Source organism: Monomorium pharaonis, chromosome 4 (genome assembly GCF_013373865.1).
Source record: "Monomorium pharaonis isolate MP-MQ-018 chromosome 4, ASM1337386v2, whole genome shotgun sequence".
Classification (NCBI taxonomy): Eukaryota; Metazoa; Arthropoda; class Insecta; order Hymenoptera; family Formicidae; genus Monomorium; species Monomorium pharaonis.
The window spans coordinates 7,922,580-7,938,061 of record NC_050470.1 but is presented as its reverse complement, the minus strand read 5'-3'; the positions used below and the strand labels follow the sequence as shown (position 1 = coordinate 7,938,061).

The window sequence follows — 15,482 nt, the reverse complement described above, 5'->3', positions numbered from 1 at the left end:
CGATATCGTAGCAAGAGATCTTCCGAAGTCGCTTCTCATTCCAATCATACGAATGTACGTTTATTGCTCTCCACGGGGAATTACACAAAGCTTATTCCGTTGTTTCTCTCGTATCCTAATTTATACTCCAAATTATCTTTTTCATAATATACTCTTCTCTTTGTAATATTTTTTTGTGGACGTATTTTTTAAATATTTTTCCTAAAATAATACTAAAATTATATATTTTAATTATGCTCATATTAATAATAATGAAATATTATAGTATAGTATTCTATAATTTTATATGTTTGATTGCAATGATTATATGCTGACACATTTGTTATCATTTTTTTTTTTTTTTCTCTTTCCTGTTCTTCTTATTTTTTTCATTTTAATCATATAGATAGTTAATATTATTACCATTTATTATAACTTGAATAGTTAAACAACCGACTGTATCAAAATAATTCCACTTAGTATACATTGAACGCATTCGGCAAAATGGAAACTTGTATATGTAAATACAATACGCTACTGTAAAAACTACACAGTCCCTTATTGCAGACCGTTAGATGAAATATAAAAAGTTTCATCAACGTTACCGCGAGAGAAAGCGGAAACACGAAATATGAAGCCGGAATTATTTCGCACTAAGCATCGACGTCGCGTGCAATTATACACGTGGTCGCATCACCGTAGCTGCGTTATATGATATCTGATGCTCGAGTTTATAACGATGCGTGATGTGGATGAGTGGATCCGTTTTATGAAGAAAACAAGCGAGACCGCAAATATCGAGTAACGGAAAAATTTTTAGTTTAACCTTAATAGAAAAAATACTCCAATTCAGAAATTGTAATATCCAAGGGTAACGCGAACAAATGTCACGGTCTTGTTCTCTTTTCAATTTTTTTTTCATTAGTATTTTTGATATTATTGGCGAAAAAAAAACGCAAAGACGGAGACGATTAGTTATCTCATATACAGCAAAATATTATTTATATCTAACCGGTCTTTGAACCGGTATTGAATTTTTAATATTTCCGAATTTTAATTTGATGTAATATCGATAATTTTAAATATATATTTAAATATTTTGTTTGTGTGTGCATTAAATTAATATTTAACATTTTTTAATAGTAAAAGAAATGCTAAATTATAGATACATAAATAAACAAATAGCATAGAAATAATATTATTTTGAAACGTAATAAAATGAATAAAATGTATTTGATAATATATTATACGTTAAATTTATTGTTCTACAATTTGTTTTTAAATTGTATCAAAATGTTACATTTGTGTTGATTTTTACATAATATTTGTGTTACTTTTTAATATATTAATATGTTTATTTTAACACAAAAATTTGGCGCATATTATTTTGATCCATGGAACATGTGATATAAATTAAATACAAATTTTGTTGATTGTCCAGTTCTATTTTTAAAAAGATATATTTTATTTGTAGACATAATTTGAATAGAAGAAACGTAATTTAAAGGAATATTTAAAGGAATGATATGTTTATGGAGCACAAAAATTAAAAATCTAATCCGATACGTAAAAGAATGTATCTATAAAAATATCGCTTTTCGGTTGACATTCAGATCTAGATTTACAAGAAATTTAAAAAAAGGTTATTCTTGTTATATAGAAAAACTATACTTATCAATACGAATAACAATTTTAACGTGTGCTTTCGAATTATTTATAATACTGTGCAAACATCAATTATAATACTGTGCAAACATCAATTACAATACTGTGCAAATAAATTCTAAAATATCGTTCATTGAAGCAGTCGTGTACCTTTAAAGGAATCGCTCTTGCTCTCTGAGCCTGTACATCAGCTTGAATTCCGGAAAATTACTTCGTGTCCGGGTCATCTTTGATGCGATCGTCTCTATGGATATCCATTTACAATGATATCGATAGACACAGCCTCTTGCTTGGCTCGGAACATAGGACGTTGAACTATGTCTGCGATCTATATTGGAGGCTCTCTTTACACAACATATTTATTGTATATCCCAACAAGGAATTTATTGATTCATTATCTTCATACATATTATCTTTATCTTAATGTGTAAAATATTAACAAATACCATATATTTTAATGACTGTTAAATAAAGAAAACATATTTTATACTTCTTATTTTATTAATAATATTGCTGAGGAGACTTGTATACCATAATTTCTGTTTCGGGAAATTGTATTACTGGTTTTGCAAATATTAGGAATTAAATTTTTAATTATCTTCTAGTTTCTTATTGTTTTGTTGCCGGTCATTAGCATCAAGTTTGAGAGTGTTTCGCAAGAACTGATTTTGCTTGCAGGAATATACTTAAAACAATACCGGCTTACACGCATAATTGACGGCGTCAAAGTTTTCCTTTATTCCGTCGATGCGCACACTGAATACAATCGATAAGAGTTGATTATATCCTTAGGGGAAACTTCCTCAATATACCGATAAAGTATTTGAAGAGCGTCTGATACATCCACGAGAACGATAATATCTTGCGCGGAATCATTTGCAAAATAATGATTAAATATTTCTGATAGAAAGATTATGTACCTAGAAATGCAAAAGTTTAATATAAACATAGTTTGGATGCCAAAACTGCTACGCGATAAACGATATAAACGTTTACACAAAACGATTTTCTATAGAGAAACGTTGAAGCCAATAATAATGCTATTTAAACTACGATGTGAATTTATGTGAATCATACAAATTCCATTGATAACTTTGAAAAAGGAAACTAACACATGTTATTTAATATAAAACGAATTTAACATGTTTATTAACATGTTTTTCAACATTTGGCCATGATTTAATGATTTAAAAATAATACATTTATTCGTATGCAGGAATAAATATTTAAAAAATTTGTTTTATTTAAAAAATGAAAAAAAAAAACAATGCAATTATTTTTTAAATTTTATATGAACGTGCATTTACATTTCATGATCATTTTTAAATCTGAAAGCATATAGTAAATTATTTTGTAAAAAATCTCTCTCTTTATCTTTCTTTCTCCGTTTCTCTTCTCTCTCTAATGGTTAAAATAAAAAATCTTTAGGTTATATATATTATATAGACAACGTGGGCTTATATCTAATCATTATACTTATAGTATTTTGTTTTTCTAAAAATGTCAAGAGAGCTCTTACGATTTAACTGCAATCACAGTGATAATACTTTATCTGGATGATCCGAGGCTATGCACGCGCGATATTATTTTGATATCGAAATCCGTGTATCCGTTCAAATCGTTGTTTGTCCGCTGCGAAGTTTATCGGTTTCTCAGCAATTTCTCAAAGTTGGCGCTGTGTTCCTGGCGTAGCAGCGTGTGCAGCATCGTCTCTGCTTGCCGCTGGCTGCTTCCTCGGCTCCTCGGCTTCTCTCCCGATCCCATCGCAACCCCCGTCCGCTTCGCGACCCTGCGGAATTCCTTTGGAAACTTTCCGATATTCATATCTGCCCGCTACTACATCAAAAATTCCAAGCTCGCCCCGCTCAGCCCGCGAGAGTTCTCTCTCAGTTATAAAGGATTCGCAGCCACTTACAATATCAGTCCGCCCTTTCCCTGCCATTTCATCCTCTAACGGTATCCACCCTCTCCAATCTGCCGCCTCATCCCTTCTCTGCATTTCTCTCTCTCTCTCTCTCTCTCTTTCTCCCTCTTTCTTTCGTGCCGTTCGCCACCATCGACGTTCGAAAAGCCCTGCCTTCTTCATCCTTTCTTCGGCGTTCGCCTTACTATCAGCACTTGGCCTTCACGCTACGTAGCTACGGTCACCCTTCTCGGCGTTTTCTCGCTGATCTGGATTAACGAGGCAACCCTTTTTCTGCCGACTTCTCGGAGGAGTCCGAACTACGGCCCATCCGGCTCGTTCGTGACTCGCCTTAGAATGAGACTAGTATGTACGTATCCAGAGAGAGGATCCTGCGGCTCACCCTCGTCGGCTGTCCGAGTACATTCGATTCCTTGGCGAGATCCAATCGGGATCTTGGAAAACAGCTTGGGTTATCACGTCGGACTCATGTCCGATTATGTACGTGAACTAATAGATCGTAGACATTGCACACACTCGTAGGTTGCGCTGAACGTTTCCTTCTTTTTCAGTTATAGTATATTTCGATAAAATCAAGGTGCGCGCTATTTTCAAGATAATTGTAAAAATATTCGCGAAAATGAGAAGATATTTTTTTTACTAAGAACAAAATAGAGAAAAATAGAAAGAAATAGAGAGAGAAAGAGTAATCGAAGTATCGGACGTTGCCTTAGCAGGAATTTACAGGTTTAATTGACGAGGTATTTAATATCGAGAAGCTTAAAAGATTTTGCAGAGACTTAAGCGTCAAAGGCGTAGATTGGTAACAAAAGTTTGTTGTCCAATTAATTTGTAGTAGACCTCGCTTAAACGGTAACTTAGCTGGAGACCTCATTATCAAGATACTTAAAGTTGCAAAGTAAAAAGTTGCTACAAATTGGACGGTTTCGCGTGAATTTTTGCCGAGAAGTGTAAGCTCTTGTATCTCGCATACGCGCACGTATCCCGTGCTGTAATGAATGCCGAGTAGATTTATCGTTCCCGCAGAGCTCGTCGTCCTTAATTAATGACCGGCCGCGCGAAGCTCGTCGTTTCGTCGTGGATTAATTCGCCTCGAAGTGTCTACTAATTATCAATGGGTTCGCGTTCCGCCGCTTGTCACACGGCATCGAAATTCTAACTGGAGGTGCGGCGCCGCAAATCCGCGAGTGCACGCTAAGCGCTGAGCGCCGTATGCGCGCGGATTTCGCGCTTCTATACGTATCCTGCGTGTTCGCAGAAGCGAGAAACAGGATTGACAGGAAGGAGGAGAGAAGCGCGATCCGCGAACTCGTTGAGCATGAACGGCCAATCGTTCGCGGCCCGGAAACCGGTTGCGGTGTAAACGTCACGTTCCAGAGGGCGTCTACAATAGCTCATTAAATTGAATAATCATCGAGGGCCCGCAGGTACGCTGTACCTGCAATTTACTTGGTCATTGCGCGCTAAGCTCGAAAGCCCGCTCGGAAGCTCACTCGGATGTAACGAGCGAACGATCTGTTGCCCGTCTTGCATTACACTCGTGCAGTACACTTCGAACTACATTAACTCGTAGTCCAGAATCGAAAATAATGAAAGTAATTTTAATTTATTTATTATTTTCATCATTTATGTACTTTTTATTTCTCGTCAAGGATATTAAAAAATAATTTGTAATCCCTTTAATAATTATAATTGACATAATTTTTTTTTTATGTTAAAGCAATGACGATTTATCTTCAATGCGAAACACGAGAATAAGAGTGAGCAAAATATTTTTTAGGGCGAATTTATTGTATCATTTGTGTGATAGTAGTGTGAATTTTTAGCGATTTTACGCTAACGCGTAATCGTCTACATTAAAATATGCGACGCGGAGTCACGTTCCAATTAATTTTCATAATAGTCATTAATTAGTCCCCGCAATTACGAGAGTCATATTCGAAATTGTAATCCCGATCGAAATTGAATACGCCGGACGTGCGCGAGTATGCGTGCACGAGTTGATATTAGCATCTCTGTGATATAAATTGTTTGTACAATTAAAAGTTCCACTACACCGATGCGTATTATAATCAAAAGGTAGTCATCTCTCCTCGTAATCAATAATGTCGTATGCAACATTGTGATTTAATTATTATATCATGAGCAGTGAAATCTTTGAATATCATATTTCACTTTTGATCTTCAATAAGATATCTATAGAGCGGTTTTATACTTCTAACTTTATACTTCTAATCTTACTCTTTCTATAGTGACAGGTATCTTATTCGATATGTTATGTAATTATTTAAATAATTAGTTACATTTTTCAGGAAGATTATTCTTAATTATATACTTACCTGATTTTGGATATTAAGATTTCATATACTATGTGATTAAAATACGAACACAGTATTCATATTAATAAAATATTAACCCCGAAAGCTTATAATTATAATTTACTTATATTATTATTGAGTAAAAATTGTCAAAATTATCTTTTGCTTGGAAAATAGGTTAATCTTGCAAAATAATTTATCTCTCTTTCTACAATAGCGTATCGGCAGAATCGAGAATACTGTAACACTATTTTGGCGTCTCTAGCAGCTCATTAAATCGAATAATTATCAGTCATAATCGTATTGTATGGCATATACACTTTATATGGCTACCGCATCATCGTATGTCTGTACACGTCCACGTGCTGCGGAATTTTGATCGACTGGTAAATGGTTCCCTTGACGACTACGGATTATTTATTCCCTACACGATTAACGTCATGTAATCAGCGATAACGTAATGAACATATTGCCTAGTGCTTGTAATGACATAGTAATGCTGTGTATTTCTCTCTCTCCGCGCTGGATATCGATTACTTCTATCAATCTTCTGGACCACAGTCTCGCGCACTGCGAGATATTAATTTTTTTTGGCAATATCGATTTGTCGTTAATAACATGAAATCAATAAATTATAATTAAATAGAATTGCCGTATATAATTAACCAACTTAAAATACATACGTGAGAAATAATCGAGTTATTATTATCACCAATTCTTTACTCTTTTCTGGTAATGGTAAATTTTAGATAATCTACTTGTAAATTACTTAAGAGGTAAGACATGAAGATAATGACTACGATGTACATTAATCGTCTCTTTATTTGTCTATATATATATATGTATATATATATATATATATATATATATATAATATGTATATACCTCCGTTGGCGACAATTTTTGATAAGTCATGGCTTGGCTTGGTACAAGTTGCGTTCCATACTCGGGACATTAAGGGAGAAGGGGAGGGGGGGGACAGTAATTAATTACATCGACGCACAGGTATGCATATCATTAATCGTACGTATATCGTGTATTTATATAACATATGCACGGGCGTGAGATTATTGTACAGTGTGCGATGCGCCGCCGTTGACTAAACATTTTTCATCTCGAGGAGGACGGGATTTGGGAAGGGCGGGGTGAGGAACGGAGGGCTGAATCGAAGACGGTAGTATTCACAATAGGGGTATTCGTGAGGAGGATAGGTCGCCATTCTGTATATCTATGTATACATAGTGCAAAATATATTAAGGTCAGGCCACTCGTACGAGGACACCGTACGTGAGACGTCCCTCTTAAAGGCTAGCCGTCCCTTTTTCGAATCGCGGATTAATTATCTCGTCCTTAAAAGAGTCAGCGCGATCGAGTTCTAAGGGAAATCGGTACGCACGAGTTCTCTTTTTCTCTCTCTCTCTCTCTCTCCCTCTCTCATTTCGACTCTAATCGTACTAAATAGCACTTTTTACATTGTTTCAGATACGACGAAGTGGACTGTCTCGGAGCGATATGATGCGTAGGGATGCTTAAAAGTATCGATATTCGACGCTCGCAATAATATCGGGCATCGATTACTGTCCAGCACATTTAGCTCGATGTCCGATACTTTTACATTAACAATTTAAGTAAAGGCATAGAACATATCGGTACTTCTACGCGCTCTCGTGTGTGCGACGCCACATAATGATGAATTCTAACGTTCGGAAAGCCATGAGAACGATCAAAGCGCACGGAGACTCGCCGATATGTAAGTAAAACATCACTGAAATGCTTGAATCATTAAATGATATGTTAACTCGCGACGCAATTTGCGCCCTTCGCTCCTTGCGTCGCCTTAACCCCTTTAACCGCGCAAACATTTTCGGATGTATTTTAAAAAATGGACCAATTTCTTCTATGCTACGTTTTTTTTTTACACATTTTATGTGTCATATATAAAAATGAACAGATCGAAATCTTCTGTACGATTTCGTTAAGAAATCTAATTCACTAATGTGAGTTAACGAACGAGTTAACATAGTTCAACATTACTTTCGTATCTTCTCTTTGACATTTGTCTAATGAAATTGTGTTAAAAACATTGATTTGACGTAACGCATCTGAAGGGATAAAATTCAAGTAAAAACGTTCTTGCAACATTAATTTCACTCTGTTCTTTTCATATGTGCCTTGTTTCGATATAACCCACTTTAAGTATTACAAATTATTAAGAATTAAAATGGAGATATTTTCGCGTTATTTTTTTCTCAACTGTCAAATGATATACTGCACAACGCAATGCTATATGTATGACCTTTCTTATTTCTCAACTATCTTTTGCCGTTTCATCGTGATAAAGATGATTTACGGGATGACGAATAGTCGATTCATCCTTAAAAAACGTTGGCAGCTATAACAATGTTCCAAACGATAATCAACAATGATCGATCAACAGAACTGGTCGATAATTTTGAGCCACGAAGGCTTGCATTATCCGTCCTAACGCACAAAGGCCGATTCAATTATGATTTGATTTTTATTTTCCTTACTTCAACTTACGCTTTAGATATATTTATATATATTTATATATATATATATATATAATATAATCCTTGCATATATATATATAAACACACCTACGATCAACAATTCAATAAACCCTATTCCGTAATTTACACAATCTACACACAGACGTTTTCCCGCTTTTCATTAATAATTAGACATCGCGATGTTTCTCTCACACATGCACGTACACGCATACACAGGCACGCACACAAAACAGGCATGTACACCCACTTATTGTGACTATAACGAGGCCCAATTGCGAATGTAACGAAACAATCGTGCTGACGCTTTGACCCATTTTCACGTGACATTAAATATGAAATATATTCACAATCAGGATAGTTTGACACCGATACTATTTCCGATGTCACGACATCATAGCACTCCACGACTTGTACGATTGATAGTATGATAACTGTACAGAAATTAGCTCCTTAAGCTTTGATGTCAAAACACTCGGATAATTGTGTGTTCAGCTTATATTCGCGATTAGGTTTAACAACATTTAAAGATATGTAAATGTGTGTGCGAATAAGTTAAATAAACCAAAATCAAGAAAAATAACAAAAGTTTAATTAGTTAAATTTAGTAAACTTTTATGAATATAATATTAGTTTGTTTATGTCTTATCTGACGATAAGTCTCGTGATTAATCTTCTATATTAATTTATTCTGTTTATTTTTATGAATTATTTTATATGTTTTTAAATTTAATATATTCTATTCATTGTGGGAGAAAAGGGAACATGTTATTGCGATTATGAAAACAGGAAAGAAGAACGTCTATCCAAACGTGCAACGAAAACATAGAATAAATTATTAACTCTTATAATAATTGAAAATTTTCGATAGTCGTACAATTACTGATGATGTAACGACTAATTATAATACTTGATTTAATGTCACGTAAAGAAGGAATCAGAAACGAGCCATTTTACCTTGTCATATGGTATTATACCTCTATGAAAACGGCTTATATGCTGACGGACCTATTCTTCGTACTTCACAAGTATAAAATATTTAACCTCCAAACGCGTTAATCGTCCATTCTACAACGCGACTGTCGGATAACATAATTGACAATGCCGTCGACAACGAGCGGTAGCAAAGGTGTTGTCGTTATAAAGCTTCCGCATCCTTTCTCTACCGACATTATTCATTGTCCTATTAAATGGACGACTTTTGTGTAAAAGGACCTGAGTGCCTTTATGTCAAAATCGAGAAATAAGATTCTAAAGTTTTTTTCTAGAGAATGTAGCTTTTTGTATCGTAATTTACAGTAAAGTTATAGGACCTTAATCTACTTAACAAATCAGAGTTTACAGGACTTGAGATTTAACTAATGGATTAACAAATGTTAATTCGAAAGTATATATACATTTATACAAAAAGATGGATAGATCGTTCTTTCGTCACTTTGTTGTTTTCATATGAACATTTTCAAGATCTAGGTAAGAACTCCATAAATGTCGCCAACTCAAAACAAATAAAATTGTCATTGATGCCATTTATAGAAAAGCCGCCTGTGAATTGAAGTAACAACATAAGGATCTAAGATTAGACTTGAGAGCTTGAGATAAGCGATGTGGACCCTTAGAATACCGATATTTATAATGAGCCGTTTTAAATAAAATGACGAAGGTCTTACAATAAGGAAAGAATAATGAAGGCGAACATTTGGCACGTTTCTCTTAATCGGGACGAGTAATTATCTCTCACTTTCGCTTTCATTTGCGCACCTCGTTGTAATTGGGGTCGAAATTACGTACAAAATATCCTAATCGTTTACCGAGCCGTCGCATTTTTAGTGGACCACGAATTTTTTGAAAATCTGGACAAGTGTGAATTATATAAATACCTACAATATTATTTATAAATTAATTCTAATATTAATGTGAGACATGAGCTTTTACTTAAATTTAACTTGAAAAAAGGAATGAAAGCATAGACTTCAAGATTATGTAAAGAGAATAATAAGTTATTCCTATAAAAATTTTTTATACAAATAATTTACAATTTCTGCAGAAATAAGATTAGTTTCAATAATATTTGTAATTGTTGACACAGGATAATAGTAATTTGTTTATTACGGTTGTTTCGCACTCTCATTTCTTGATATATGCGGAGATTCTTTTGATACCGACCAAATATTTATAATTCAAGATTTGAATCCTGACGATCGAGAACTCTGGCAATTAGTTATTTACAAAGCATCCTTTTATCTAAAAAATTTCTAATTTCTACTTTTTTTGTTCGAAGCATATATCGATATTTCTCTTCGGATCTTTTATGAAATTTATCTCTTATGAAATTCTCTCTTATGAAATTCTTATCGTGGCATAAGAACCGAAAGCCTTCTTTCATTTGACAGGATATTCTGGACCGATGTTGATTCAAATATAATACATTATATTCACAGGACTAGAATAAATATAAAGAATAAAATCACACGAAATGTCATGGCGTTGTGTGTTGAAGAAATTAAAATTACCTAGTTGCTTGAATAATAATGCCATCTGTAGATGTCCGAAAGAGAGGCATTTCTGTCATGCGGATCGATCGATATAGACATTTAATAACGAAATTGCCGATAAAAGTATATCCATACGATTGCTCGCGCCTGAATATGTTAATGAGAAAAATTTCAATTACCGCCCTGTCATGCGCGCTAACGCACCCCCCTCCCCCTCAGAGAAATATCGAACATAAGTGACATGAAGTATAAAAACTGCACAAAGTATAAAAGAAAACTTTCAATCGAGAAAAGTCTCAGCGTCTTTAAAGCGATTGGAATTGTGAATGTTGACTATAGTTCGATGTAAAATTTCCGAAGGATGCTCTTTCGTTCCTAGTCCCTGTTGAGATATTCAAGGAATATACACTGCGAAATTGTATTTCCCAAGGATGCGAGGCGTACGAGTTGCGAACTCACGCACGCGAGCGGAAGACCGGGCACCTCGGCTTCCTCAATCGAACGCTTCTGGATCAGATGTTGATGCCTTACGCGGTGGCTCGTTCCGCTCGATCGCGTCTAATGTGAAATTTGCTCGATGGAAATTCGCGCGTTAATTAAACACGCGCGATTTCTCGCTCGCGGCAGTCCGTTCTCCGGAGCACTTCCTCCCGGCGTCGCGTCGGTGACCACTCGACGTAAATGACATTTGTGTAATTGATTTCGCGTGTAACCACCTCCCTCCGTAATCCGATGTTTCGAACACGAAGTGCCGACTTTACAAAAAAAAAGCTGGCGATTTAATAATTATGTCATTCGTGGTGTGGAGATGCTAACGAGATATCTTGTTAAGCCGTAGATGGATAATCGCAGCAACCGTATCTTTCAATGACGACGGGGACAAAATTTCACGATCTTCGGTCTGCCGTTAACGTTTCGTCGATATTCGCTTGGCTGTTAATTTAAACGAGCATTGAACGGAAGAACGGCCACGTTGGATCGATACCATACGAAATATGGACGGCTTTTATATAAAAGAAATCGCGGTCTTTTTGTGAAATGTAAATAATATCGATCCTAAAGAATGCGAATAATGAAAAAGGAAAACAATTTTTTGGAACATATATTAAGTAGCCAATTTTTTCAGGTGCAAGATTAATTTACTAATGAAGTAATACTAAGGGCTAAATTATAACATTTATAATTTCACGAAAAGAGGAACGAATCTATTTTCCGCCTTCTAAATTGTTAAATGTAAAATGATAGACTTCAAAATAGGAAGCATGTATTTTATATATTATATATGTGTCCTCGTATGCCTGGCATTATAGGAGATGAAATTGAAACAGGAAAATCGACTAATTTACTAAAAATATCTTCTTTAAATATAAAAGTCATCCATATTGCACTGTCGTGCGCTAACAGTTAACTTGTTCAGTCTCGCATTGCATTATGAATGACTTAATTTAACATATTGCTCGTTAATTTGATATTCTTTTTAAGCTTTAAGCTCAAGTTTCCGGTATTTTTGTGTGAATGTGGACATTATTATTACTAACATACGTTCTCGCATATCACACATATGAATTTTATGAAATGAATTTTTCTTCATCATCAACATATGAACCGACAGTATTTAATTATCGCATAGAGCCAACACTGATAGAGACTCCGAATCCGCATTAGTAATTTTAATCTGTCGTTTATTATGACAAAAATAAATAATGAAAACATAATTGTGTTTTTCACTCGAAGGGAATTGGGCCGGCGAAAAGTTATCACGCAAAGGATTGAAATAATAGCCGAGTTGTCCGTGTCAATTTACCCTCTGACTTTCTGCAGAGAAATTTCATTCAACGCGATTTAATGGTGAGCCTTGTAATATTTTTGTATTCCTTCATCGTGAAGTAATACGACGCACAGTAATCGTGCAAAACACTGTGATTAACGTGATTAACATTCCGTCAGTATCAACGTCTATCGATATCGAGATTCGGCAGTAATGTCGTGGATTGCCGGGAACGCGAGGCGACGGAGCTACTTTGCCGCTGTCTCGTAGTCTCCTTGGGTTAGCGAACCGAGTTTGCGGTAAACGTAGTTTGCATTTAAGGGCAAATAGGTTACGTCTATCTTACGTCGAAGCGAGCAAGTGGTGCAGCACGATCAAGACGACACCGATCATCGCCGGCGGCGCGTTGTCTCTCGACGTTGTGGACGCTGAATTGTCGTCCGCGTCGAAAGCTGGTTCCAGGGTCGATCCCGTTTCCCTCAGGGATCCTTGATGCACGTGGTTTAATCTGTGATCGCGATCACCGATCGAGTCGCTCCCGTCGTCGTCTGATCGCCGGTCGCCGGTCTTTTTGGGATGTTTAGGTAGCTCCATATCTACGCACAACAAGAGGGGAAAAGTCACATCAGTATTCTTTTGGAGTAGTGTTAATTATTATGTTATCATAGAAGTTCTAGAATTTCATGGACTATTTAAACGTTCAGGATTTAAACCCTGTTTGATATTCTCCAAGCCATCTGTCCCATTTTTTTGTTTTTAATCCTATTTTGGATCCTGTTGTTGTTGTTGTTGTTGCAGGAAAAGATAGAAAGAGTGTTAAATGAACGGGAGGATTAAACGATCTTTTTACAACAAGTTGTCGAGTCGATGTGAGGAACGTTAGAGTTGTCGATACTCCTGTTACGCACGTGCAATGAGAGAGAGAGCGCCAAGCTTGCAGTTTCTTCGCTATCGAATTCAAGGCACGATCGTTGAAACATTATTTCAACTGTGGTCAGCCAGTAGTCTGCGCGATCCGGTATGAGTAGATATCATTTTTTTCCGCATGTGCGGAACCTCGATGGGAAGTATCGCGCGATGTTTTTACGCTTGGCGTCGTTCGACACACGCGAGGCGAATAAAATTGAAGTGAGAATTCCGTTTTGAAATTTCGTGCGATGCCATCGTGTTGCGCGCAATGGAAAACGAATCGACTTGGTCCCCACCCCCCCTTTTTCTCTTCCGTCTCCGTATATTCTTTTTTCGTTATATTTTTAAGTATTTATCACACGAACCTCCCCTGAATACATCCTTGTCTTTGACATCTCTCGTCGTATTTTTCAGCGGCGCTTAATACTCGCGGCACGTTCCATTGAAATTCGAATGAGCGAATGATGAGCAAGTCGATACGTGATAGCGGGAAACGTGATGTTGCGAGGAGGAAGAAAAAGGATACAACGATATGAGACACTATTATCTCCTCTGCATGTTAGGAGATCTGTTGCAGCAATCGATACGATTTGCTTTGTCTTTAGAAAATAATCGACTAATTTTCCGCACTATTTGGATGCTATTTAGACAACTCTCATAATTCTCTGATCGAGTTTCATCTAGATTAAGCACTATTAATTAAGGGCTTTGTAGGTACTTTTTTTTAATTTTAATAGCTCTTCCTAAATATCACTCCCAGCTTATATCTTCCGCTGTAAAAAAACATAATACTTCTAAATCAATTGAAAACCGACAGATCGATTTGCAAGCTGTGATTAGTATTTAATTACGATATGAGTAAGTCGTTTAATTAAATGTTGAAGCATTCTGTTATTTAAGCGAAATTATATTAACGTAATCGGGCTCGTGTAATGTTAGAATGTTTAACTCCTATATTGATTATATAGCTTCAACGGAGCTACTAAATACCGAAATCACAGAGCTAATTGACAAGATCGTGTTTCAATGATATTGAATTAGGTGCGCTCTCTGCTAGCCATTTTGCTACTTACTCATTACGGGACGCTCGAGTCGCGCAGCCAAGCGCAATTTCTATCCTAATTTTCCTTTTGCACGGTCAACTCCACTCAGCAATATTGCGAATAAGTTTAATCCATATATGTCGTGAATTCTCTGTGCGCAAAAATTTTAACTTTTGCCTCACGCAGAAAATTCGCGCGTGTTATGCTCGAATGTAAACACGCGCGGAGATTTCTCGCAATATGAAGCATTTTCGAAATTACCTCTTTTTGAGGGGAAAAAAAATTGTTTCTGTTCTGCGAAAATCGAAATTCCGCAGCGGGAGGGGTCATTCCGTCGAGAATAAAATTTATCGCGGTGAGAGTCTGCGACACCCCGTATACAGCTGCTGTACGAACGAAGAGACAGGTTGCGGTAGACCGGCGGTTAGAAGAAGTATAAGAAGAAGTAGAAGTGGAAGAGAGGGTGCGGCGCGCAGCCCGTCTAAATAGCAGTTTAGCACTGATAACACTTGGCAGACTTTTATCGATCATGTCTGGCAACAGATGGCTCACCCAATTCCGGGCGGCGCGTTTTGTCTGGCCGGCTGATATAAACGATAACTAATACGAGACACGAGTACGCGGAACCGGGATGACGGGGGAGCAAGAAGAGAGATAACGGCGGGCTGGCGGCCAGGTTAGATATTGTTTCACGGTCTTTTAACCGGGGAGACGTGATGCTCCGACGATCTTCAACCACTGTTCCGCAGCGCTTTTTTTCCCCGACGTTTCGTACCGTCTGATTTAGAAAAAGTCATTATTGGAAACGTAGGCGAGAGCTTGTGCGAGCTTTTGAACAGCTTTTACAACTACATTA

At 36.4% G+C, this 15,482-nt stretch overlaps 1 protein-coding gene and 1 long non-coding RNA gene across 2 annotated transcripts in view; one reads left to right on the top strand and one right to left on the bottom strand.

Annotated features, from left to right (window-relative positions):
• LOC114253963 overlaps nt 1-15,482 on the top strand; it is a 136,681-nt gene that overhangs the window by 32,839 nt on the left and 88,360 nt on the right. The window contains exon 3 of the long non-coding RNA XR_003625386.2: nt 7,369-7,636. This is a non-coding gene — a long non-coding RNA (uncharacterized LOC114253963). The remainder of the gene's footprint in view (nt 1-7,368; nt 7,637-15,482) is intronic.
• The window catches only part of LOC105837623 (lachesin), a 137,852-nt gene continuing 129,262 nt past the window's right edge, over nt 6,893-15,482 (bottom strand). The window contains exon 9 of the mRNA XM_012682548.3: nt 6,893-13,270. Coding sequence (XP_012538002.1) covers nt 13,017-13,270 — 254 coding nt within the window. The 3' untranslated portion in view covers nt 6,893-13,016. The remainder of the gene's footprint in view (nt 13,271-15,482) is intronic.